Source organism: Helicoverpa zea, chromosome 22 (genome assembly GCF_022581195.2).
Source record: "Helicoverpa zea isolate HzStark_Cry1AcR chromosome 22, ilHelZeax1.1, whole genome shotgun sequence".
In the NCBI taxonomy this organism is placed as follows: domain Eukaryota; kingdom Metazoa; phylum Arthropoda; class Insecta; order Lepidoptera; family Noctuidae; genus Helicoverpa; species Helicoverpa zea.
The window spans coordinates 8,131,198-8,158,804 of record NC_061473.1 but is presented as its reverse complement, the minus strand read 5'-3'; the positions used below and the strand labels follow the sequence as shown (position 1 = coordinate 8,158,804).

At 42.3% G+C, this 27,607-nt stretch overlaps 2 protein-coding genes and 1 pseudogene across 2 annotated transcripts in view; 2 read left to right on the top strand and 1 right to left on the bottom strand.

Annotated features, from left to right (window-relative positions):
• Window positions 1-455: 455 nt before the first annotated feature.
• LOC124641298 lies at window positions 456-5,181 on the top strand (annotated as a pseudogene).
• LOC124641295 (trifunctional enzyme subunit beta, mitochondrial) lies at window positions 4,774-20,534 on the bottom strand. The gene is made up of 11 exons (XM_047179343.1): window positions 20,334-20,534; window positions 19,798-19,972; window positions 16,912-17,099; window positions 15,553-15,740; window positions 9,364-9,538; window positions 8,616-8,746; window positions 8,019-8,120; window positions 7,425-7,538; window positions 6,821-6,895; window positions 6,147-6,224; window positions 4,774-5,495 (listed from the first exon to the last, which is right to left on the bottom strand). Exons 1-11 carry the CDS (start codon window positions 20,395-20,397, stop codon window positions 5,361-5,363), a joined length of 1,425 nt encoding a protein of 474 aa, XP_047035299.1. The 5' UTR covers window positions 20,398-20,534; the 3' UTR covers window positions 4,774-5,360.
• Window positions 20,535-21,395: 861 nt separating this feature from the next.
• Window positions 21,396-27,607, top strand: part of LOC124641337 (vitellogenin receptor) — a 31,750-nt gene continuing 25,538 nt past the window's right edge. The window contains exons 1-6 of the mRNA XM_047179397.1: window positions 21,396-21,591; window positions 22,165-22,328; window positions 23,855-23,966; window positions 24,508-24,684; window positions 25,159-25,422; window positions 25,791-25,888. Of these exons, the coding sequence (XP_047035353.1) occupies window positions 21,396-21,591; window positions 22,165-22,328; window positions 23,855-23,966; window positions 24,508-24,684; window positions 25,159-25,422; window positions 25,791-25,888 (1,011 nt within the window). The remainder of the gene's footprint in view (window positions 21,592-22,164; window positions 22,329-23,854; window positions 23,967-24,507; window positions 24,685-25,158; window positions 25,423-25,790; window positions 25,889-27,607) is intronic.

Sequence of the window (27,607 nt, the reverse complement as noted above, 5' to 3'; positions counted from 1 at the left end):
TACGTAAAAACACTTAGAAAATTTTTGGAGCAATTTTTCTTTTTCTGTAAATTCTAAAATTTTTTGATTCTATTGTATAGAGGAGGCGAAAATAAACGCTTTTCATTACGATCACTTTTTTGCTAGCGTCAGCCGTTCTCCAGCAACAGCGAGTCGAAGGTTAGCCAGGGACTTAGAAAAAATACATGTAAACTGAAAAGTTCAAAAAATCGTTTCTTTTCAATACCAATTTATAGAACACAAATGTGCAAATGAAAATTCTTATAAATGGACAGTTTTTCATTTCAATAGTATAGAATGCCTTAAAATAAGACGGAAATCATCTGGAAACTTTTTGTCTAGGACCAACGGTTCGCCTGAAAAAGGCTATGTAATGCATACAGCACTTCTTTTCATCAGAATTTTTTGTTTTCTGAAAATGCCTAGTTTTTCATTTGCATCGTATAGAATGTCTAAACATAAGACGAAAACAATCTGGGCACTTTTTGTCTAGGACCAACGGTTCGCCTGAAAATGAGCACTGAAGGTCATTCTGCGATGTACGTAAAAACACTTAGAAAAATTTTCATCAGAATTTTTTTTTTTCCGAAAATGCCTAGTTTTTCATTTCCATCGTATAGAATGTCTAAAAATAAGACGAAAACAATCTGGGCACTTTTTGTCTAGGAACAACGGTTTCACGGCAAATACGTTTTAAAAAGTAAATATTGCTTAAAAAAATCGAAACCTGTAATTTATTATTTTATAATTAATGGTAACGTGTACAAGACAAAAAAATAAATTAACTTTCCCTAAAAACTTTTTAGCTAACTTAATTATTAAGCTAGTTAATTAAATTTCCATACAAAAATTCTCGACACGTCTGGTGCGTGTGCCCGCGCGACCCTGTGTGTCCTTGATATCGATGTTTTCGCCGAATTTTGACGGAGTTGATGTAGGCAACGCTTTTATGAGCAAATTTTGTACTCAAATCTCGGTTTGCGTATGCGATACTCCATTTTCACGTGCTATTTTTGTAATTTGTAATTGTTTTATTGTAATTTGTATTAAGTAGTTTCATAGTTATTAGTTTTTAGGTTGTTTAGTATTTCATTTTTATTATTCTTGTTGACCTTTAACGGTCAGCAATCAAAGGCTCTTTTAAGAGCCAACTTCTTTGTTTTAATTATTTTAATAGTAGTTAGTAAGGTAGTTGTAGATTTTCTTTGTAATTTTAGATATAAGATTTCTTTATTATTTTTTTTAAATAAATATTGTTGCTTTGTAGTTTTAATTAGTTGTTTTATTTTCTTTGTAATTTTAGATATAAGTTTTCTTTATTATTTTTTTTAAATAAATATTGTTGATTTGTTGTTTTAATTAGTTTTTTTGCAGTAGTAGCAGTAGCAATGGATCCATTGCAGCTTATTTTAGCTCGCTATTTCAATATATGGAATTTCGCTTGCGCAATTCGCGACGAGGAGTCCGCTGTCGCTGCAGCCAAGGCATGGCTGCTTATTCCGGCCCGGACGCCTCGGTGTCCGATATGCCGGGGCAATATGTCGAAGGAGCCCAAACTGAGCTATAAATTAAAATACCGACTAAGGTGCTGGAGGTGCGCTAGGGAGGGCAGATCGTCTATTAGATCTCCCCTAAAAAATACTTTTTTTGAAAGGTCACACGTAAGCGTACTTGATACGCTGCGTCTGATGCTGCATTTCCTAAGAAAGGATAAGGTCTCGCAGGCGGCAATAGATGTTGGAGTGACAAAAAAAAAACGCCAATCCAAACCTATCACTACTTTAGAGAGGTGTGTGAGGTGGCAGAAGCCCACGATAGGGAATTGCTCGGTGGGGACACGGACATCGTTGAGATAGACGAGACCCACTTATTCACCAGAAAGTACCACCGGGGCCGGCTGTTAGGCGGCAAACTTGGACATTTGGGTGCTTAAGCCGCCTTACCAAAAAAATTCATGTTGAGCTCATCCCGGATAAGTCGCGTACGACCCTGGACCCTATTGTCGAGGCAAATGTCCGCACAGGCATGTATATAATGTCGGACATGCACCGAGCATATAACAACATACATTTACGCTTGGGCATGAGGGGTCACTCGTCGGTGAACCATAGCGAGAATTTTGTAGGGGGGACCATCGATATTCCGGTTGACGATTCGTTAGGAGTAACGGCATGTCAGAGTTAAAATTCACACAAATACCATAGAGCGTCAGTGGCGCGAGTTGAAACAACACTGTCGATCATGTAGGAGCCAGCGTCGCCTTAAGTGGTACATGGGGGAGTACATGTACCGCCACAACATATTGAAACAACTCCCATCAGAGGCGGCCCGATTTCGCCGGCTCTTGCGGGATATGCATAGGGTGTATCCCGGATTGGGTAAAAGGGGCATTAAAATAAGGAACTGTCGGTGTCGTGACCCAAATTGTCGCCGGCGAAATTAGTTTAGCCCTAGCCGTATTTTCTGTTTCTCTCCTCTCCTCCAGCATCGCCCGTGTTTCCATTATACATTTCCCTAAAGAGTCGTTGACCCCTCATGCGAAAAAAATATGTGTTTTCGTACATCGCCGACCTATTCTTATACTTCGCCGTATTTACGTGTTCTATACATTGTATTGAAAAAAAAAAAAAAACAACTTTTCAGTTTTTTTGGTTGGTCCTAGACAAAAAGTGCCCAGATTGTTTTCGTCTTATGTTTAGACATTCTATACGATGCAAATGAAAAACTAGGCATTTTCAGAAAAAAAAAATTCTGATGAAAATTTTTCTAAGTGCTGTATGCATTACATAGCCTTTTTCAGGCGAACCGTTGGTCCTAGACAAAAAGTTTCCAGATGATTTCCGTCTTATTTTAATGCATTCTATACGATGGAAACGAAAAACTGTCCATTTATAAGAATTTTCATTTGCACACCCTAAAGTAAACGGCCCTACTCAAATCGCGAAAAAATTACAAGTCCCTGGCTTCTCTACCTTCAACTAGGAATATCCGCCGATTGATGACCCGTGGCGGGATAGTGATCAGAGCAAAAAGCGATTGTATTTACGTGTTCTATAAATTGGCATCGAAAAAAAAAAACGATTTTTGGAACTTTTCAGTTTACATGTATTTTTTCTAAGTCCCTGGCTAACCTTCGACTCGCTGTTGCTGGAGAACGGCTGACGCTAGCAAAAAAGTGATCGTAATGAAAAGCGTTTATTTTCGCCTCCTCTATACAATAGAATCAAAAAATTTTAGAATTTACAGAAAAAAAAAAATTGCTCCAAAAATTTTCTAAGTGTTTTTACGTACATCGCAGAATGACCTTCAGTGCTCATTTTCAGGAAAACCGTTGGTCCTAGGCAAAAAGTGCCCAAGTGGTTTTCGCCTTACTTTTAGGTATTCTATACGATGGAAATGAAAAACTAGGCATTTTCAGAAATTTTCATTTTTTGTGAAAAAAGTCCCAAAAACCTTGCACACCCTTTGCTACACTCCAACCCCCCTGTGCCCGATATCGGTGGCCATCTATTTTTTATATTTTTAAATGTTTTTTTATTGTTATAATCTAATGTTTAAAAATATAAATAATATGTTGTAAGATAAATAAATGATCTTAATCTAAGACTTTTTTCCATAAACCTTACAAAAACTTCCATAGTATAAGCTAGGGTATGATCTCCTAGCCTTCATCAGAAATAAAACGTCAATTCGTATCACAATAACTTCTTGTATTCACTTTTAAAACACAATTTAATATCAATCGTAAGAAAACATAGTTTATCAGTCCACGAAGGAAGCGCGCGCTCTGTCTGTCAAAATCTTCCAAGGGTTGTCATCACGGTGGCAGCAGTGTTGCCCGTATAAAATAAAAGGATCTAACAATAGCCTCTCTCATAAAGTCCAACCATTTAGCCTGTAATCGCAATTCATCATCTCTTTGTCTCACCCCTTTCTTGCATCTCTAATTCTCTAACTCTCAATTCCTCTGTCCTTACCCGCAACCGCTCTTTCTCTAATTCTTCATAGGCCTTATCACGCTCTCTAGCATACTCCTTTGCCTTTCTATCCGTGTAGGAGCCCTAACGGGACTTTATAAATAAAACTTTGTGAACTGTATAACATAGGCTTTAATGCCGTTAAATTACAATGGTCAATCAAACAACCGAAAACAAGTAAGTGGCCGTGGTCAAGCGAGTCGCGGCCGCGGGCTCGCCAGCCGGGGCTGCCCCCGCCCCGGCCTCCGCAGCACTCCCTACTACGTATCCTATTTGAAACATTCTTTCACTCTTGGAAAGCTACATTTTCCCCGGGTGGCATAGATTATACTTTGTCCGAACTTTACTTGTGAACTATTATATATAAGGTGCTTTAATATTATCTGCCAGGACTTGAATGGGGGGTAGTATTGCGTTTATAGATTACAATAGTAAAGATAAATAATTGATTATTTGTCATATTTTTTTACATACAAAAAAAAATCGTATAAATTTGACCTAATTTATTAGTTTAAAACCATCCAGTAGAGTTGCGCGTTGCCACTCTTGCAGAACAGATAGAAAGAGATAGCAGTTGTTTTCATTGACGAAGCGACACTACGCGCGTAATTTGCGAGCCACGTTATGCAGAGTAGAGCCAATGTTAATTTAACTTGTTTAATGTCTTAAATTGAATTGACTGTTCCGGGGAACGACATTTCTTCACTATTGTAATCTATAAACGCAATACTACCCCCCATTCAAGTCCTGGCAGGTAATATTAAAGCACCTTATATAAGCAAGAAATAATACACCATTTCCAATTTTCTAATAAATTTTAATAACAGTAAATCATCAGAGATATATAATGTACTCTTAAAACTAATGATTATGAAATAAATATCAGGACATACCTTACACGCATGCTATCAAACTAACAGATTACAACACATTAGTGAATAAATTAAATATATATATCAAAATTTAAATAACCATACGAATGTTATATGTATAAAAATAGTTTTCAAGAACGGAATTTTATACAATTTCGAGCAGGTTTTATTATATATTGTCGTACATGAGACTTATCGAGTTACTAGTTATAAGTTACTGGAAGTGGCATTGGCTTTAGTTTTTTTTTTATATATTTTATCCGGGCAGTACAAAGGAGTCGATAGTTTACACTTCTCGCATTTTCACGGTACCATTCGCTTGCATTGTGCAGTTTTTTTTTAAATTTAGAAACGTGGCCAGGAGCTTTAAAACGTAGCATGAACACTTTTACTTAACGAAAATCTATAATTATATTTTTAATGTTGCCATATTTTTGGTATTGCCACATGGAAAATTAAAATCTCCCGTGTTTGGCATGTTTTGTCCTGGCTACGTGTGTGTAATGATAGTTTAGTTGCATGTGGCGTCGGGGTGCCTCTCGAGGATCATGGCGACGCCCTGGCCTCCGGCGGCGCAGGCCGAGATGACTCCAAACTGACCGTCTTCACGGACCAAGCGGTGAGCTGTGTGCATTGCTAGACGGACCTGGGAGAAAATACACGTGGAAATTATTAAAAAATTGTTTCTGTATCAGTAATGAGAAGACTAAGTAATATTGAAACTAAAATGTAAGGAAAATAATCACAGGTGTGTTTGTGCACTGTACAGTAATGGCACTGTCATTAGTGTACAAAGGCCTCGCAATATCAGCCATATTTTTTTTGTGGAATACTTGGTAAGGACCACTATTGAAGAAAGTGTTAATTTGTTTTTATAGCTCATGTAAAATAAATACCTATATAATTAGTAACATTGTTCTTTTGTTTTCTATTCTATTTTAAGCACTTGCTTTGACATTTTTAGCACTTATAGTTCGGCCATTCAGAGAATGCGTTCCTGACACGTCGCGATTGAACTGACGACGTAACTTTGCAATGGCGTTGCAGTTACGATAAAAATATTTTTGCTGGTTGTTTACCGTTTTAACAATTGAGGAGCATTAAAACAACATTATTATATCAATAATCAATGAATGTAGTTACGTCGTCAGTTCAATCGCGACGTGTCAGGAACGCATTCTCTGAATGGCCGAACTTTAATACGTGGATAGTATGTATGATACAGACACAGTAATAGTTATGTCTCACATATGACACATATAACAGAGAAGTAATGTGTGTATGAGTGTGAACGTACCCCGGTGGCGGCGAAGGGATGTCCGATAGAGAGCGAGCCTCCCCACTTGTTCCACTTGTCCAAGTCCGGAGCTCCCACCTGCAAACACATAGCCATTCATTCTTAGCTGACTAAAACCCATCGTGTTCCTTCGTAGGCATTTTATGTACCAGGGCCGCAGTAACTCTTGCGAACTATCCCGCAGCCCCGGTTCATCGCACTTGGTTCGAGTTTGACGACCTCGATGGCGCAATGGTCACCATGCCGGACTGCCGAACCTAAGGTCCCGGGTTCGATTCCCGGCTCGGTCGACATTTGTGTGATGAGCATGCTTGTTAGCCGTGGTCTGGGTGTTAAAATATGTATTTATAAATATGTATATATGTAGCTATATGTAGTTTATCAGTTGTGTTAGTACCCATAACACAAGTTAATTAATAACTTAGCATGGGGCTAACCGACCATGTGTGAAAAGGTGTCCCTACATTATTTACTTATTTTACATTTACTAGTGTAAGAAAACTTGGTCATCTATACTAATATTTTTTTTTTGTAAAACTACTGAACCTATTTGAAAAATTCTGTTCACTGTTGGAAAGCTACATTCTTCCCGAGTAACACAGGCTACATTTTATTCCAGTACGGGCAGTAATTCCCACCGGACGCGGATGAAAACACGGAAAGTGAATTCTTACCTTAGTCTGACGACCCAGGTAGGTCTGCGCAAACCAGTCAGAGTCCATAGCCTTCAAGTTAGCCAAGATTTGACCCTGGAAATAAAAAAAAATTATGAAGACATCTCTTTTCTGAAAAATAGAATAAAAGCAAACCTTTTATTCTATTTTTACTTATGTTGTGGACCTTAGTAAGCTTTTATGAGAGCCTTACTTCAAGACAAAAATACATTTAGTTATTGTATAGAGAGGTTGCTGTATTAAACTGAATTGTTATTCGTAAATAACGCCTAAATAAAATAAAAAAATCTGGACTGATTGGGCTCATATTGGGTTAGAAAAGCTTTTCATTGGTATTAACTACTTTATAATACTGTTTACGAAAGCTGAATAAAATTGAAAAACATTCATTTAAGAAGTAGTCAGAAATATCCTACTAATATTAAAAATGCGAAAGTCCGTTTGTTTGCTACGCTTTCACGCAAAAACTACTTAACCTATCATCATGAAACTTTGCACACATATTCTTGGTGGTACTAGACTTAACATTGGATACTTTCTATCAACACTACACGCGGGTGAAGCCTAGGGAGGAAGCTAGTATATAATATCTCGTTGAACTCACAGCGAAGGCCTCGTGAATCTCCCAGGTGTCGACATCGCTCATCTTGAGCCCAGCTTTGTCGAGGATCTTGGGGATACCGTACGCGGGCCCAAGCAGCAGCTGGTCGACGGGGTCCTGGGGGGAATAAGTAATATGTAACATTCCATTATTTGTGATTTAAGTTAGAAGCTATTGATTTACAAAAGTACTAGGTTGGAGAAGTGGTAACAATAATAATCCAGGATAATTTAAAGGGGAAACTGATTGTTTAACGTAAAGATGAATCTAGGAATAAACTTTGTAAAAATGGTCCTCATGTGAGGTCAGTACGAATAAAGATTGGTATTCACCTTTCACGAGCAACTCCGTTTTTGTAGGAACGAAAAGTAAAGTGTACCTAAGTGCGTAAACAAAAATCCACGGAAAACAACATTAGTTAGAAATTGCTCTAAAGTCAGCTTTCCGAGAGATCAACGTATGGGAGGTGTATAAAAAATGATTCGACGATCGCGATTCGAACGCGACAGTCGCTCTTTTCCGAATTGTACTCTTAGAAGGGTTTTTATGAATTGCAAAGGACGCTAGTAGGTGCATGATTATGTATGTGCATGTTACCTGAGCGACGTAAGTGAAGTCACGCAGGTACGCCTTGGGCTTGAGGCCGAGCTCCTTGGCCTTCGCCTCCGACATCACCAGGCAGGCTGAAGCACCGTCAGTCTGGGGGAAACAATAGTTAAATTAATTCAGTGTCTTGTATTAAAATTATGACTGTGTTTCGGATGGCACGTTTAACTGTAGGTCGCGGCTGTCATTGAACATCCTTGGCAGTCGTTACGAGTAGTCAGAAGTAGAAGCCGGTAAGTTTGACACCAGTCTAACCAAGTGGTTTTGGATTGCCCAGGTAACTGGGTCAGATAGGCAGTCGCTTCTTGTAAAGCACTGGTACTCAGCTGAATCCGGTTAGACTGAAAGCCGACCCCAACATAATTGGAATAGGCTCGGGCGATGATGAGTAATTCTTATATAAGAGATATGTTATTGTGAAATTGTCAAGAACGAGGCGTTAGCGTTCACTGGACTCCTCTATTGTTACAGTAAGCTAGTTAACTGTCAGTAACTAGTGTAAATTACCAAGAACGAGGCGTTAGCGTTCACTGGACTCCCCTACTGTTACAGTAAGCTAGTTAACTGTCAGTAACAAGTGCACATTACCAGGAACGAGGCGTTAGCGGCGGTGACAGTGCCATGCGGCTTGATGAAGGCGGGCTTCAGCTTGGCGAGCTGTTCCGGCGTCGACACGCGGATGCCGTTGTCCTTGTCCACCACGCCGTCTTTGCCGTCCACTGGTGAACAAATAAGTGCTTGTTTAGATATTATTTGGGAGTAATGATACAACAAATTATGATAAATCATTTACAGATAGCGTTGGGTTATTGCAAAAAAACTTACCTATAGAGCTGCTACCTAGTCACATCAAACATATACGTTAATTTTACAACATTAACATCATACATTAACATTAACATTATACTTTGTCATTGTTTAATTCAGTGGAACTAGTGAGAATACCAGTGAAAATCATAATTCCCACTAGTTCTACTATTTCGTTACACCTCATGTAGTAAAACTAGTGGGAAAAAAGTTCCCATTAGTTCTACCGTCGAACTGAGCAGTTGAACTAGTGGGAACAACCCGTTTAATTTAAAAGTAAACAAATGAAAATTGAATGAACACCAGAGTTAACCACATTGCAACGAATCGGATATTTTACATATGTTGTTTTTTGTCTGTTATGATTTCATTCCAAAACAGCATAATAGATATAGATAGAGATTAGATGTATCATGGAGTCCCTACCTATGGACTCTTGAAACCTACAGACAACATTTTACTCAAACATGCTAAGATTTTACCAACTTCCTCGAGACACAGTGACCTTTAGTAAGTTTATACTACATACCTTTGACGGGCATGAGGTCAGTGAAGTAGCCCTTCTGCTGTGCCTCGTGGGCGAGCTTGTGGGACCTCAGCGCGTAGTCGTCCTGCTCCTGTCGGGAGGCACCGAACGCGGCCGCCAGCCTGTCTGCGCTGTGGCCCATGGTCTCGCCGGAAGAGAATTCTGCTACTGCTGGGAGCTGGTGGAGGAAAATTTGGGGTTAGGGTGAAAAATAGTAATAATTTTGTCTTCAAAACTATTAAGTATGTATATTAAAAAAATATGTAAAAAAGTGCACATATGTGCGTTAGGATTAAAAAGATATTCATAATTTTATCTTTAACAAAAAAAAAATTGAGGTAAAAAAATCTTTAAAAACAAGCTTTTATTTAAATGCGCTAAAAATAAAAAAATAATCTTTTACTGTAACTTTACTGATTTATGTTTTAAAAGCTTGTCGCGAGATTTAAGTACTCGTATTTACTTTCTTAGTAAAATCGCGACAAGCTTTTAAAACATAAATCAGTAAAGTTACGATTATTTTTTTATTTTTAGCGCATTTAAATAAAAGCTTGTTTTTAAAGATTTTTTTACCTCAATTTATTTTATTCTTTTTAGTTTTGATTTGGTAAAGTGCACTTTATTTTACTTGCCTGTCATTGGATACCCATATGGATGGGATTGAAAAAAATAGGTTATTCACCATTTTGTAGCGGCGGCCATCTTGGATTTTTATTTCGTAAAGTGCAATGTGTTCTATTAGTCAATCCCTTTCATTTGATACCCATATTGTATAGGTACTTTAAAAATAACTAGTCCGCCATCTTGTATATTTAGCCATGTTGGATTTAGGATGACGTCACATAGCTTAACATGCATTGTCATCCAAACTAAACATGTATGCAAAATTGCAGCTCAATCGGTTGAGGGCAAGTGCCTTAAAATTGAGTTGTAAAATTCCACCCGAACACACATAGTTACATACGTACATACATACATACATACATACATACATACATTGCAAGTTAAATAAAAGCTTGTAACTTGTAAAAAAATGCAAATTTTATCAGGTTAGCCAGGTATCCTTAAGGTAACCTTAACCCCCCACCGAGGGGGTCCCCACGTTGTCGTCGTGGTGGGGCTTGCGTGCCTCAATGATCCTGAAGCTCTGCCGGTAGAGATACTCATGCCGGAAAGGTTCAGGGGAGAGGCCAGACAAAGAGGGACCCAGGGAGGGGCCGCTCCTGACCAGTCGACGCTTGTGGACATGGCAAGGATGCGGCCATACCCGCGGAGGTGCAGGCGCACTAAAGCGGTGCTAGTTTGCTCTTCGTACAACGAAGAGCAAACCTTTTGGCGGGTTTGCTGAGCCGGGTTGGCTGGACAGCAGACGGAGGCATGTCTAATGCCGCCGCCGAGGGCTTGGCTTAATCGCCCGGCCCAGAGGAAGGACACCTCTTAGATAAAAAACCACCCAATCCCAAGTTTCGGGAGCGCGGCGAGGGGATGAATGGCCGTGGGGGACACGGTCGTTAGCGCTCCCCCCTGTTGGGGCCAGCCGCCCCCAACAGTATGTAGGCTTGCCCCGGTATGAGGCCACTGCCGGGGTCGACGTTTAGTTGCTCTCATAATCGTGGGAACCGTATGGAAACCTTAATCGAAAAAAATAAAAATAAAGACGATGAATGGGAGTGGGACGAGGACTCGGACTCCGAGTCCGCGTCCAGCGATGGAGCAGCGGGAGACCTTAGGGTCCCCCAAAGTAAGAAGGACCACCGAGTCGATGCCTTCCTAAAGAGGAAGAAGGACGACTTGGGGTCTTCCTCCTGCGGCCGCGGGGCCCCGGCCAAAAAGGCCGACCGGAGGCCGGAGAAGGGGAGGGTCGCTGAAGCGCCCAAAGACAAGGGAGGAGCAGCTCAACAGAGCTCCTCCGAGGAGGACTCGGCGGCCGTCGGCTCTGACCAGGAGCGGAGGGCCAATTTCGCCAAGACGGTGGCGGCCGCGTTCAAGGGCGTGTCCCAAAAGCGTCTCGGGACCAGCAAGCGGAAGGCGATTGATTCGGCCTCGGCCACAATAATTGCGGCAGCCGAAGCAAGCTTCGGCCAGGCTCCAAAGAGCGATCTGGCCAAGCTGCAAGAGGAAGTGGCTCGCCTCACGGCCGCCCTGAACTCGCTCCTGGAGGAGAACAGGAGTCTACGGGCGGACCTGAGGAAGATAAGAGAGCAGGAGGCCGAACGCAGCGGGACCACTTCGCAGCGGCCGCAGCCCTCCCCGGTGGAGAGCCAGGTACTGGCCCTGGTCCGGCAGGAGATGGCGGCCTTCCAGGCCCGCTTCTCCGTCCTGGAGGGCAGGGTCCTACGGCCTCCCCTCGCGGCGCCGAAGCCCCCAGCGGCCCAAAGGGCCTCTTATGCGGCTGCGGCTGCAGCGGCACCCCCGCCCAGAAGGGGACCGCCGAACAAGCCACCTGTGGCGGCGCCGAGCGGGCCGCCCAGGAAGGCGGCTGCACAGCCAAAGCCCAAGGCCGCAACAACGGTCCAGGCGCAGAGGACCCCGGTGCCAACACCAGCACCGGTTCCGTCGTCGGCACCAGTGGCGAAACGCCCTCCGAAGCCGAATCCATCTGCGGCCCCTACCTCCCCTGCCACTCAGTCCGAGTGGCAGGTGGTGGGGGAAAACAAAAAGAGACGGAGGGCGGCCAAAGCGGCCAAAAAGAAGGCCCAAAAACAGCGGCGCAGACAGCGAGCCGCCGCGGCGCAGCTCCGCGCCCCCAAGACCGCGGCTGTAGTAGTCACACTACAGCCGGACGCGGTCAAAAGGGGCGTGTCGTACCGTGACGTGCTCGCCCAAGCAAAGGAGGCGGTGAACCTGCAGGAGCTAGGTATCACCTCCGGCCTCCGGCTCAGGGTGACCGCAACGGGCGCCCGAATGCTGGAGGTCCCAGGAGCGGCCAGTGGGCCCGCCGCAGACGCTCTAGCCGCGAGGCTCAGGGCGTCCATAAGTGCGGACGATGCCCGAGTCTCCAGGCCCCACACGTGCGCGGATCTGCGCATCATGGGCCTGGACGACTCAGTTACTGCGGAGGAGGTGGTGGCCGCCGTCGCTAGGACGGGTGGGTGCTCTGCCGACGAAGTGAAGGCGGGCACCATACGTCCCGACTTCAGGGGCACGTGCACCATCACGGTGAGCTGCCCCGTGACGGCGGCCAAGAGCATCGTCGACGGCCGAAGATTGCTGGTTGGCTGGGTGTCGGCGCAGGTCAAGCTGCTTGACCCCCGACCGCTGAGGTGCTTCCGATGCCACGTCGGGCATCATGTGGGTGTCCGTTGCACCTCGGAGGTCGACCGCAGCGCCCTCTGCTTCCGCTGCGGTCAGCCCGGTCACAAGGCCGTGGCTTGTAGTGCCGCGCCGCACTGCACTGCATGCGCGGCTGCTGGCAAGCCGGCCGAACACCGGGCGGGGAGCAAGTCCTGTGCCCCACCCGCCAAGACCAAGAGTAGGGGCAAGGGCCGGCCGTCCGTCGCCGCCACTACCACCACCTCCGCAGTGGCCACCACCGCAGCTCCTGGGGCCGCCGCCGCCTCCAACGCTGCCGCCGCTGCCAACGTCGCCACTGCTGCTGTCGCAGCGCCCGTCTCGGCGTCTCAAGAGGAGGAAGACGTGATGGAGTGCTAGTCTGGCTCCATTACGCTTCCTCCAGGCGAACATCAACCACTGCGCCCGTGCCCAGGATCTGTTGCTCCAAAGCATGGCGCAGTGGTCGATCAACATCGCCGTGGTCGCTGAGCCGTACTTTGTCCTTCCCAGGGATGACTGGGTTAAGGACCTTAGCGGCTCAGTGACCATCATATCGTCGGCCGCCGCTGGTACTCCTTCCCTCGAAGGCGTGAAGAGTGGAAGGGGTTGCGTCGCAGCACGGTTCGGGGAGATAGTCGTCGTGGGGGTGTACTTCTCCCCGAGCCGAACTCTCGCTGAGTTCCACAACTCCCTCCTGGAGTTGTCCGTCGTCGTCGGAAGTTATTCCCTCCCCGTGATAGTGTTAGGGGACTTCAACGCCAAGAACTTGGCCTGGGGTTCCCGACGCACAGATGCACGGGGTAGGATGGTGGAGGACTGGGCGCTGGAAGCAGGCCTGGTCGTCCTCAATCGGGGTTCTGTCCCCACGTGTGTACTGATGCGGGGCTTGCAGTGGTGGACATCTCGTTCGCCAGCCCCGCTCTGCTGCCGCGTGTCTTTGACTGGCGCGTGGAGGAGAGGGTGGAGACCTACTCCGATCACCGTTACATCCGGTTTGACGTCTCCGCCCAGAACCCTAGCGCGCCGGTCCTGCAGACCCCGAGTGGTCCACGTTGGGCGCTGAGGCACCTGGACCGGGAGCTTCTCCTGGAAGCCTCAGTCGTGCAGGCCTGGGTGTCATCACCGGACAGGCCCGCCGACATCAACGACGAGGCGGAGTGGTTCCGGGAGACCATGTCCGAGATTTGTGACGTGGCCATGCCCCGAGCCCCGCCAGGACGCGCCCGACGCCAGGTGTACTGGTGGTCTCGCGAGATCGCCGCCCTTCGAGAGGCGTGCGTCGCTGCGAGGCACCTGTACACCAGACACCGCAGGCTGCGCATCCGCCCTCCGGATGCAGAAGCCAGGGAAGCAGAGCTGTACGAGGGATACAGAGCTGCGAAGACCGCCCTCCAATTGGCCATCATCCAGGCCAAGGAGGTGGCCAATGCGGAGCTGCTGGGGTCTCTGGACAGGGACCCGTGGGGGCGCCCGTACAAAATGGTGCGGGGCAAGCTCCGCCCATGGGCCCCCCCGCTGACCCAGAGTCTTCGGCCTCAGCTGGTGGAGGAGGTGGTGAGCGCTCTGTTCCCTTCGCGCGGGGAACACTCTCCCCCGCCCATGTCTCTGCAACCCGCGGTGTCAACGACGGACCACACTTCCGACGACGACGATGTCCCCGAGGTGACTGGGGTGGACCTGAGAGTGGCGGTGGCTAGGCTGAAAGCCAAAAACACCGCCCCAGGGCCTGACGGCCTGCCTGGCAAGGCCTGGGTCCTGGCCCTTGAGGCTCTCGGGCCTCGACTTAGAGGGCTTCTCAGCGCATGCTTGGAGAGGGGCCAGTTCCCACTTCGTTGGAAGACAGGGAAACTGGTCCTCATACGGAAGCCGGGGCGCCCTGCGGACTCTCCGTCCGCATACCGGCCTATCGTGTTGCTCGACGAGGTGGGCAAGCTCTTTGAGCGAGTTGTCGCACACCGCCTCGTCGCGCACCTTGGGGGGATAGGGCCGGACCTTGCGGACCACCAGTTTGGTTTCCGCAAGGGGCGCTCAACGGTGGACGCCATCATGCGCGTGAGAGCTCTCACGACGGGGGATGCTGTGTCCCGGGGGGGGGTCGTCTTGGCGGTGTCTCTTGACATCGCCAACGCCTTCAACACCCTTCCCTGGAGTTGCATTAGGGAGGCACTCCGGTATCACCGGGTGCCGACCTCAAATCTCAATAGATTTTCGATCTTATCGCAATAGTGCAAGGTTCTTTGCCAGATTCGGGTGGGTTGACCTGCTGGCGTTTGTACAACTGTCAGCTGTATCACATTGAAAGCTGACTTGGCAGATCTTTTTTTATGGGAGATCGAAACCCATCATCCTTCGTAGGCCTTTTATTTACCAGGGCTGCGGTAACTCTTTCGAATAATCCCGCAGCCCCGGCAGGCCTTGGCCCTAGCCCCACAAGGAGATAAAGTTACCTCGGGCGCGAAGAAGTCAGGTCTAATGGAGGCGATGAGGGAGAGTGACGGATGGACATCCGACATTATAATCTAACACTGGTAACAAACTATAGTACGCGCCAAATAAACTTGCAATAAAGGTCATTCAACCGCCCTGCCGTCAGGGGCGCATCACCTGTCCGCCATTTTGTAATAATGTCCTTCCGTCATTTCGAATTAGGAATGCGCTTGGGATAGACTACTCAACTTGTGTAGGTACTCTACTCGGAAAGTTTTACTGACTGATCATACTTTTGACCAAAGGTTTGTAATCCTTTGCGACAAGGACGCCTCTTACCACGATACACTTGTTTTGATCGTGTTACCGACACTGCCCATACATTTTTTTCGTATCGTTTTGGAATATTGGGATACATTAGTAGAAGGAGGTGAACAAACTTTATTGCACGTTTATTTGGCGCGGACTATAGCTACATGACTACATAGTTACCTCAGGCGCGAAGAAGTCAGGTCTAATAGAGGCGATGAGGGAGAGGCGCTGCGCAGGAGTCTTGGCGCGGTTGAGGCGCAGCAACAGGGACCGCATCTTGCGCGAGTGACGGATGGGCACGTCCGACATGAACTCCACGCCACCGGCCACGATGATGTCGTAGGCGCCCGCAGCGATCATACCCACGCCTGGGGTAAACGCCAGTTATTAATACCAACATATGTCGGAGACGGTCAATAGTAGAAACACTAAACGAGACGCAAGCACGCCATCTGGTGGCGCTTCCGGTGAAACAACATTTTGGCGCGCTTGGCAGAGTCGTGGTGGTCAGCGTGGCGTCGGCGGAGCTCAGTCTTCGTTGAGCCGTCGTGTTGCACACATCTCGAAACTGCCTTACGTCACGTCTAGTGTACCTAGTGTTATTGCCTAGTGTTGTAGTACCGTTGTAGATCCATATTGTAAAGTGCGTAAAGTGTCTTTTGGAATTAAAGTTTAAAGGTTCTTCTAACCTAAAGACAGACATGTGTTGCTGGGGAGTTTGTTCCGCCACTTCTTCTCCCCAGCCAAAACACATAGGAAGTGGCGAAGGGCGGGCGTTTTGGGGGCTGTCTTTTGTTCTTAGTAATTTGAATAAACGTTTTTGAGTTGAGAGTTCTTTTGAGTTATTACCCTAACTGATGTCGGACGATAGTGCCGTCCTGATGTTTCGCCTATCCGACATATACATTATACTAGCTTCCGCCAGCGGCTTCGCCCGCGTGATGTGTTGATAAAAAGTAGCCTATGTGTTAATCCAGGGTATCACCTATCTACATACCAAATTTCAATCAAATCGGTCCAGCCGTTTTTGCGTGATTGAATAACAAACATACATCCATACATTCTCACAAACTTTCACATTTATAATATAAGTAGGATGTAAATTGTAAAAATTGAGAATTATATAACACACATCTAGATTACAAAAAAAAACCGGCCAAGTGCGAGTCGGACTCGCGCACGAAGTTCCGTACCATTATTTATAAAATGGACAAAAAAATCACGTTTCCTGTATGGGACCCCCCAAAATATTTCTTTAATCCTAATTTTCAGTATTTTTTGTTATAGCGGCAACGAAAATACATCATCAGTGAAAATTTCAGTTCTCTTAACTATCACGGTTCATGAGATACAGCCTGGCGACAGACGGACGGACGGACGGACAGAGGACCGAAAACAATAGGGTCCCGTTTTACCCTTTGGGTACGGAACCCTAAAGACTTATAGGTATAAATTCATGCTATAAATTCAATCAAAGTCACAAAACAAAACGAAAAATCACAGAAACTAGTCGAGAAATAGTTGATCTACGAAACATACCAGTAGTAATAGCCTGGTTAGAAGAAATACAGGCCATGGTAACGGTATGGGCAGGCGTCTTGTCACTGAAGCCCGCCGCCAGCGCCGCCTCGCGGCCGATGTTGGAAGTTTTCACCTCCTGGATGACCGTGCCGTAGACGATATAGTCGATCAGATCCTTGGATATCCCGGTTTTTTGGAGAAGACCCCTGCAAAAGAGTTGTGTGTTAATTGTTTGTGCGCAAGTCGATTTATATTTTATTTTATAAGAAAAACAAACAGTTTTAAAATAATCAGACTACAATTTACAAAAACTACATGCCAATTACATGTTTTCGCATATAAATGAACCAACCCAGGTAGTTTGTCTGCTTTAAGCAAAACAATAAACGATAAAAAATTTACAATACAAACCAAAAAGTTACTGAGAAATTAAATTAAAACAATTATTGAACCACGTCAAACCAGTGCTTAGATATAGTTCTTGTGAATACCTGTGGCTTAGTGGCAAATAGCCTAATATACCTAACTAAATCCTTAGCTATAATACTAATCTGAAGTACTTAATATTATAAAGAGGATTTGTTCTGTTTGTTAGTAGGTACTGGACGGATCCGAAACTATTGAACTGATCTGAAGTAATTGATTCAGAAGAAGCTATATTATTTCCAGATTCGGGAAGAAGTTCCTCCGAAGCGGGGGTGAAACCACGAAAACAGCTAGTCCTTACGAATATTATAAAATTTTCAGTATTTGGTAGCAAATAATTATATTTATGAAGGAAGGCTGTAAGATATTTTTCGCATTACTTGAGCGAAACTGCAGGACAGCAACAGATTCCAGAACAGTTGGTAACATATATGAATACATAATTTTATTTTGAAACTACTTGCTTACATAATGTAGTCTATAGGTCAAGATAAAATTGGAAACAGTACAAAAATGCCAGAAGATGCATATTGCATACAGTGTCAATTAATTACATCAATATTACTTATATCTATCTATATAATAGTAATTTCAATTATCCCAATCATGCTTGCCAGTGCCAAGTAACAACATTGTATGTAAACAATATTTGGCAGACTCCTGATATTTTTTGCAACTTTCTACCTATACATATTATTAAAGAAACATTGTGCGGCTGCGGCTGCACCTGCGGCTCCACTCGCCTTTAGAAAACTAATTCACATACCCAGATAAGTAGCTTATAGAAATCTTCTGGGTTCTGATTACAATCAAACTAAAGGTGTTGTTTCTATTGGTGAAACCATTTCATGAGAAGCATGACAAACGAACACAAAAGCACATCTGTATATCTATGGCGTACTTATATGCTTTTTATCAGGGTGTGTGAACTACTTCCCATGGGACACGGATGAAACCGATTGATGATTGTCTACACTAAGATTAAAAAGAGGAAAAAAGAATCTTTTTCGTTGTTTGTAATGGATAAACTCAAAAATTACTGGACCTATTTAAAAAATTCTTTCACTGTTGAAAAGCTACACTCTTCCCGAGTAACATAGGCTATATTTTATCGCGATACGGGGAGTATTTCCCACGGGACTCGGGTGAAACCGCAGGAAGATGGCTAGTAAGAGTGACAGATTACTAATCATTATCATTTGGCCTTCAGTGTTTATTTACATATATGTATGCATATACGAAGGGACTTTGAACTTTCAATTAAAACAGATATAAAGTCGATAGCAGCTTGAATGCATGCAACGTTATTGAACACATTTTCCACTGAATATTATAAAGAGAAAACAGTTTTTGTACATTTATTTGCACCCTAAAGGCCTTATTTATACACTACGGAACCGATTTGATAAATTCTGTCACTGTTAGGAAGCTATATCCAAACTAATATTATAAATGCGAAAGTAACTCTGTCTGTCTGTCTGTCTGTCTGTCTGTCTTTTCTTCACGCCTAAACTACTGAACCGATTTGTGTGAAATTTGGTACAGACATAGTTTGAAACTTGAGAAAGGACATAGGATAGTTTTTATTACAAAAAAAAATAAAAATAAAATTATTCCGGACATATAGCGCCATCTATTGGTCAAATAAAAAATCTGCTGGTAGTCACTATTCCACGCGAACGAAGTTGCGGGCAAAAGCTAGTTATTACATAAGCTATATTTTTAAAGGCATTCAACAATTAATAGTTTTATTTGGTTATATTATTCTCTCATTATAATCATTAGCTTTTTTATGTTTGACCATGTATTATCTATTTTTTATTTAGTACCTTCTCTGTATAAATATATATTTTTATTTGAAATGATTTGAATAAAACTAGAATATAAACTAGGTTAGATATCAAGGTTAAACTTATTTATAAACATTGAATCACATTATCTTAGACATGTCTAGGATTCTTATCTTTTTAGTCATTAATGTTTTATAGTTGCAGCATTAAATTAATTTTGTTTTGACACTATGGATATTTTTTGTTCTATTAGAATAAGTGAAATTAACACTTTGTCTCATCACAATGTTGTCAGGATGTTTAAGTGTGATATTACATACTAGCTTCTGCCAGCGGTTTCACCCGCATCCCGTGGGAACTACTTCCTGTACTGGGATAAAAAGTAGCCTATATCCTTCCTCGATAAATGGGCTATCTAACATTGAAAGAAATTTTCAAATCGGACCAGTAGTTCCTGAGATTAGCGCGTTCAAACAAACAAACAAACTCTTCAGCTTTATAATATTAGTATAGATGTGTTTGTAAGAAATATTATTAAATGTTTAAAAAAAAAATGAATACACCACAAACATTTGCTTGACTACAGGAACTTTTTTTAGTGCATTACAATTATAGATTTGACTTTATTACAGACTTGTTTTAGTGTTATATGTACAAAGTGCATTATAACTTTTTCTACAATACTCACAACAAGGAATGTCTGGCGAGTTCATGGGGCATCATCTTGGCATAGTCCGTAAAGGACACCAAGAATGGTGTTCGTACTCCGTCAACGAGGACCACATTCTTGCCAGTGCGGTCCGGCAGCGACTTCTTCTTCTGCTGTAAGGCTGCTCCAACGCTCAGAGCCCGTCTAGCGGTGTCTAAAAACACGAAAATACAAACAAATGCTATAAAATATCCAGCAATGGCCTTGATCCTATCTTAAAGTGGAAACAGATTATATTTAGAACGGAAATACCTTCCAGTACATATACAATATGAACCTTGCACTCATATTTTGGCACGGAACTGAACGAAATTAATTGCCAACGATGCCAACGAAAATTTCTTACAAAAGTCCAAAGTTTAAATCTGTATACCAATTATGGATAAAATCAAAATTCTTGGATAATTTATAATCTTATTACACATTTGTTACATTTAGTGAAGAAGATATTAGCTAAAGTATGGTTAAAAAAAGTCACAGGTAATCAAAAATAGGAGTACTAATAGAAAACCTACCGAATTTAGCCGTGGAGCTAACGTGGGAAACTTTCAGTAAAGATTTCGATATTTGAGATGCCATGGCTGCCGGAAAACTAATGCCGATTATCACTGGACACGACGGAGACTTCTACAACAATTAATGTAAATTAAAAACTAGAGTAATATCTAATTTAAACTTTTAATAAACTTAGAAGAAAGTTGGACTCTGACCTGTCAACCACAGAGTGAAACAAATGGGGTTGCTAAGATTAAATCTTTTACTACACTGTGTTGATGACTCTGTCGCGTCGAATATTTTGTGACAATTCAATTTGTTATGAAATTAAGGATCGGAATACAAACTTTGAAGGTCATTTTATGTTCTTTGAACAATATAATGATCAATTTACAAAATAACAAAGTCCTTCAGTTTTAGCATTTACAGTAAAAACTTCCACCCATTTTAAAATTTATTTAAAAGTGGCAACATTGATTGCTAGTTGTCAACATCATCACGTTTCGTTATCACATTTTCTGTTTGTTGTATTGTGGAAAATGTGGATATAATTTAAAATTACTATTTATAACATTCCAATACTTTAATTACGCAATTAAGGATACATTTTTAAGATATATGAAGCTTAATAAGACATAAATTTTATTTTAAAAATTAAAGCTACGTTTTGTTTACACGTAATTATTGAGAAAAAGCGGGTAGAAGAAAGTATTCTTCAACTTTTCGAAAAAAAACACCGATTTCCGCCTTGTTGGCTTTCCGCCCTGCTTGCATCCACGTGAAACCACGTGAAGCTATAATTAAATAATTTTCAATTCAATTTGTAGTAAAATATCATTTTTTTATTCAATATATTACTCTTATAATTTACCAATGAAGAAACTATAGAAAATAATCAAGTGAGTAGCAATTTTTTTCATCCTAGCTTATATTAATTTCAAAGTTAACGACTATTTTTAACTTTCGTTAAATTATTTTACTAATTACGTACATTAATCAACAAAAATATAGCAAAATTTACCGTGACACATAAGAAATACATATATATCATCAAGGGTTAATCATTTTCTTTGTTCTTTAGAATGAAATATCAAAGCGTAATTCTAATACTATGCGTGGCGGCGTGCTCTGGTGAGTTCGTGGATGAGCTGCAGGTCTTCGAAGAAGATTGCATGGGAGAAGACAAGTTTCCTTGCATGGGGGGCGGCTGTATCTCCCATTTACAATACTGTGATGGCTTCGTGGATTGCGAAGACGGAACCGATGAAAATTTTTGCAGTAAGTCGTTACTTTTTTAAAAAAATGTAGGTACTTTCTTTAGGTACAGAATGTGTATCTGTGTTTGAGGAGTTGAAAATACACGAAAATGTGGAAAACGCATTATGCTAAATGTAAACCCGTTTTATTTTTACATTCACAATTCACAATTGTAATGCTTACTTTCATACCTACTTACACATAGCTTATGATGACGTTGATTATAGCGGGTAGTTTTATGTATGAACTTAGGTAGGTACACCGTTTCACCGTTTGGTAATTTGCTGCGGTTTTATGTGTTATTTTTTATCATTAGGTTCCTTGTAATGACGAAGCTCGTAATGTGCAAAATCTCTAGCCAAATACTAGGCATTCGTATCAATAAGTCTATGACAGAATATACTTTTTACACAAAAAGCTATTTATCAATATGTTTAGATACCATGCATAATAAACAATAGTCACATTTCATTTCTGTTTCCTAAGAAAGTCGCTATTTAACCGAGTAAACGTCGACTGACGATAAAATTCGCTGTCGCTGTCACATCCAGTCTCCCAGCTACAGTCTTAACAATACTCCAATTATCCCCACAGTAGACCACAAGCCAGATGAGATACACTGCAACGAGACGCACCAGTACATCTGTCAGGACACGAAGAAGTGCATCCCTCTCACCTGGATCTGCAACAACGAGGCTGACTGCGACGATGGCAGTGACGAGGCTAACTGCACTCAGATACCGTCTGTTTCTAGTAATGTGAGTAATTTAGGCTTTTTATTTATAACTAACGGTACAATACAATAATATATTATGTCTATGGGTTAAATGCACCAAACATTATTTATTACCTGAGGCATCAAATGTCATGCGCGAATTTAGTTGCGAGCCGCCATTGAGTTCGGCGAAAACATGTCTGGATTTAAGTATTATAATGACACATCCGCTGGTTGGCGATATTACAGTATGGTTCACTTCAAAACAGTTTTTTAACTGACATCTGACACCACGTTTAATAAAGTTTTGGAAGGCCTAAATTAACAGATAACTTACAAGTCCGCCTTTCGTAAAACAACGTTCAATTTTCAAAGTAAAGAGTTGTTTTAAGAAAAACGTTTAAGTTGTCAATGAACTCGTTTTCTAAACACTTGTTTGACGTATTTTTAACTTAAATTTTATATTTAACTCTGTTAAAGTTCGGCCGTTCAGAGAATGCGTTCCTGACACGTCGCGATTGAACTGACGACGTAACTTTGTACTGGCGTTGCAGTTACGATAAAAATATTTTTGCTGGTTGTTTACCGTTTTAACAATTGATGAGCATTAAAACAACATTATTACTTCAATCATCAGTAAATTTTATAATTTTGTGCCAAACTGAGTGTCAAATAACTTGATAAACAATATTTTTCTAAATCTATACTGCGGTACTACAAGGTTATGTCGTTACGTTTTGTTTTTCTTTTTAAGAATTTGAAAATAATGGACTATAAGATAACTTTTATGAAATATAAAAATAAAACTATGACCAAACCGAACGCGCAAAAGAAAGTAGCATTTTTTTATATTTAGGTTGAAAATGGTAACCCCAAATGGCGTTATGGGCCGCCAAATCGATGAACTGGCTCTGGAGTATGGTCATCACGTTCTAAGAATTCCTCCGTATCATTGCCAATATAACGCGATCGGGCTAATCTGGGCTCAAATAAAAGGTTACGCCGCCCGCCACAATACTTCCCCGCCATTCAGCACGCAAAAGGTGATGACCCTATTAAAAGAAGCCTCCGGGGAAGTCACAAGAGGTGACTGGGCAAAGGTTGTTGAGAAGACTAAAAACCTGATTTTGGAACATTTTGACCGAGATATCAGGATTGATTCTGTTACTGATTATAATATAATTATACATGTAGGCGAAGATGATGATGAAGACGCCACCTCCTCAAGCGAATCGGAGTCTGATTAATATTCTGTACGCACATTAAATTCAATGTACCTACTTACTTTATTGCATAGAAATACAGATTGTAACTTTGTAACAGAGAATAAATAAAACAATTTTATTATATGAATATTTTTTTGGTTTCCACTTAAATAACTAAAATATACATTTTAAATGATTCCGCCAATTTAAAACGAAAATAATCTTAAAATAATTCGGCGGTTCATTTTGGAGGAACGGTAACGAACTCAGTGTTATGTTGTGCCCATCACTAGTCCTGACTAACTGATAGGTGTCAGGAACGCATTCTCTGAACGGCCGAAGTATAATGTTTATAAATATACAGTCAACGTGCAAAGGGTTTCCCTGCGGCGACGGCAAATGTATCTCGTTTCTGTGGCTGTGCGACGGCGTGTACGACTGTGAGGACAAGAGCGACGAACACGATGTAGATTTATGTAAGTTTTATAAATTCTACCATTAATAATTTCTACTGTTTTTGAAGGAACTACTTCCCGGATAAAAAGTCTCCTTTCTAGGGTATGTAGGTATCTAATATTTTCACTAGATTTTATCTTATTTTATTATTTATTTTTGCCAGATTCATCAGCCTCGAGCCTGTGTGCCTTCCTCAATAAATGGGGTGTCTAACTATGAAATAATTTTTCAAACCGGTCCAGTAGTTTCTGAGATAAGCGCGGTCAAACACAGATTCCACAACTTCATAACATAAGTGCCATCTTGCCACGTTCTTTTAATTTTGTAACGGCATATAAGTTTCACACGGCCCTAATCTACTTAGTCGTGGTCTTGCTCCAAAATTTCAGTTGACATTCTCACGATATTTTTGGTTCTCAATTTCATTCTAATCTATAACCCTTTCTTTCAAGACTACATCAATAATTTCAGTTGACATTCTCACGATATTTTTGGTTCTCAATTTCATTCTAATCTATAACCCTTTCTTTCAAGACTACATCATGGCATAAAATTCTGCAGGTCACCTAATCCCCCGTCGTCCAAATTTCGACGGTCACTCCTGCCAGGAGTTGTCGAGCCCAGATGAGAGGAACTACAGGTGTCTGGACTCGTCGTACTGTCTGCCAGCCAGCATGATGTGTGATGGTATCCAGGACTGCCGGGATGGTAGCGATGAAGGACCTTTTTGTGTTAACTGTAAGTTTTTTTGTACTGTTCATGTGGATTTCTGTATTTTCGCGCTTTTTGGGGGACTACTTCAAGTTTGATTATAATAGGGTCAAAGAAAGGTACAATTTTACTCCGCACTAAATTAAACCTTGATTAGTTCATTCGTCTAAGGCCTATTTTAACAGAAAACAAAACGACAGTTTTACGTTGAACATTGAACTCGAAATTGGGTCTTAATGATTTGAGAATTTACTTCTAATTTGGACAAGTTTAATGTACCTATGTCATAATGCTAAATCTTTTTGCTAAATAAATATTTGGGTTTTGTCCGCCACATTCTATATATGTATCTTCCTTCCGAAAAGTTACAATTTCTAGGTTTCACTCTTAATGTCCACGTATCGGTGATTTATTTCTTTCACCTAACTTGGCTACTTGAGGAGATTCTTTCGTTCGGCCTCATATTTTCCACCCGTGATCAAACCAAAATAACCTTTTCAGGGCACACGATGTGCACAAACTACAATTGCTTCGGCAACGACACTGTCTGCGCTCCTGAACGCTTCGGACCCACCTGCCTCTGTCTCCCCTCAGTGTCCATGACACAGTACAATTACGTCACAAAACAGTGCGATGACGTCAACGAGTGTCTGCTAGAACGGCCCCACTGTTCTCATACGTGTGTCAATGCTGATGGACATTATACTTGTAATTGTGATCCAGGGTATACGAAGGATGAGTATGGATACCTGTGTTATGCGGCAGGTATGTTTGCTTTTTTAAGTTGTATCTTGAGTTTAAGTAAAAGTTTTTTCAATTTCATGCTCGTTACGTATATCTAGTCATAACAACCGACGAAACTTTTCAATTCCTGTAGGCTCGTTGTACAATTATTATTTATTTAATTAAGAATTTAAATACAATTAATTTGATTTTATTACTAAGTTTATTAGGTGCTTTTATTTTTGTTTATGGATCCTTGGTCCGAAATAAATATATTATTATATATCTTGTATCTGGGTAAAGTTTTCGTCAAACAACTTTGCCTGTCTGAAATCAGCCAAATTCGAAGCGGGTAAGTTATTTGACGAGGACATATATGGTGATAAAACTTACCCTAGAATATTTTCTAGGACCGGAAGCCATGTTATTCTTCAGCACTCGCAACGACATCAGATATTTGAAGATCAAGTCTAAACAGATGGTCACCGTGGCCACAGGCATGAAACAGGTACGGATGAAGTATATACTGATAGGAATATAAGATCCCTGAATAATTTATGTATGTGTATATGTATTTAATAATGTATCATATTATGGTCATGTCGGATTGCTGTCCCATCGGGTTATGAGAGTGAAGGAATAGGGAGTGCACCTGTGTCTGCGCAAATGCTTGTGCACTATAATATGTCCTGCGCAGTTGGATAATATCCTTACATGAGACCAGCCGCCGTACCCGATAATCAGCTAGGAGGACATCATATTATGTACTAGCTTCTGCCCGCGACTTCGTACGCGGATCCTGTCCCTTATGCCAGCGACTACGGGGTCAGCAAAATCAAAGATCGGAATCGTCTGATATTGAATTTTAAGGGCCCGTTGACTTGAAAACAACGGAATACGCATACCCATTAGAAATGTTCCATATATTTAATTTTTGTACTTTAACGGCAAAAGCACAGCAGACTAAACAAAACGCTGAGAACTGAACCGCAATAGACGTGACCATAGGGATAAAAGTAGTGATTCTTATTAGTCCGCATTTAAGTTGTGTGTGGCAAAAATATTACACGTATTATTACGTAAAAAAACATTAAATGTTACTGAGATGACAAAGTCGTGATGACTTAGTGGAAGTCGTGGTGGTTTAGTTCGTAGAGAACCAATCTCTCAAGTATGAGCGTGCGTCTTTGATTCCAGGTCTGGCAAGTACCTGCCAATGCAACTTTTCTAAGTTCGTATGTACTTTCTACGTATATTTTGGATACCAATGACCGTTATTTGGAGGGGGTGTTAAACTGTAGGTTCCGGCTGTCATTGAACATTCTTGGCAGTCGTTATGGGTAGTCAGAAGCCAGTAAGTCTGACCAGTTTTACTGAGGGGTGTTGGGTTGAGCGGGTAACCGGGCTGTGGAGGTCAAATAGGCAGTCGCTCCTTTTAAAACAGTGGTACTCAGTTGCATCGTGACTGGAAGTCGACCCTAACATAATTGGGACAAAGGCTCTTGAGATAATAACGACAATAATAATGAGATATAAGCATCGCAGGACATCTGAGGCTGATGACGGGGAGTAGCGACCCCGCGGGGCATATATACTGAGTTCTCCAGGGAGAGTATACTGTCCCCCATCTCCGGCCGGTCGGAGTGAACCATGACGGGGGTAGGTCTCACGCCTCTGGCTTGGCTTGACCATCCAGAGTGGAGTCGCTTGAGCAGGGTTAGTAGCCCAGCTCGGAGGATAGGTGCCTCGTGGTAAGTGACCCACAGGGAGCGCCTAATCTGCGTTTAAAATCCGCCGAGGTATCCTCACACTTCAGCCGCTCATTCCCTGTTGCCCTTTTGTTGCTATTCAGTTACAGATTCCCGGGGGCCCAGTAAGTGAGCTGGCGAGTCTCCACCTGCCATTTTTACATGTATCTAATACATTGTCATCGGCAGGTGCCATAGTTCCCGTAGTTTCCCCATTCCTAGTCCATTAGCATCCCATCACAATAGCCCAAGTAGTATTCATCCACAGTTAGCAATGGTACAGCACAGATTATCTTTTTTTTAACGACGTTCACCGGGGATTGTCCTTGGGTTCATTCCTATAGTGTATAAAGGGATGATTGTCGGTTTTGTGTCACCATTTCATTAAAGTTGTCTCAAAAGGGCTTTGGCCTCACGTTTGCCTCCCAAAAATTCGGAAATCTGTAGTCCCGAGGTCTGGAAGAGACATACAAAATAAT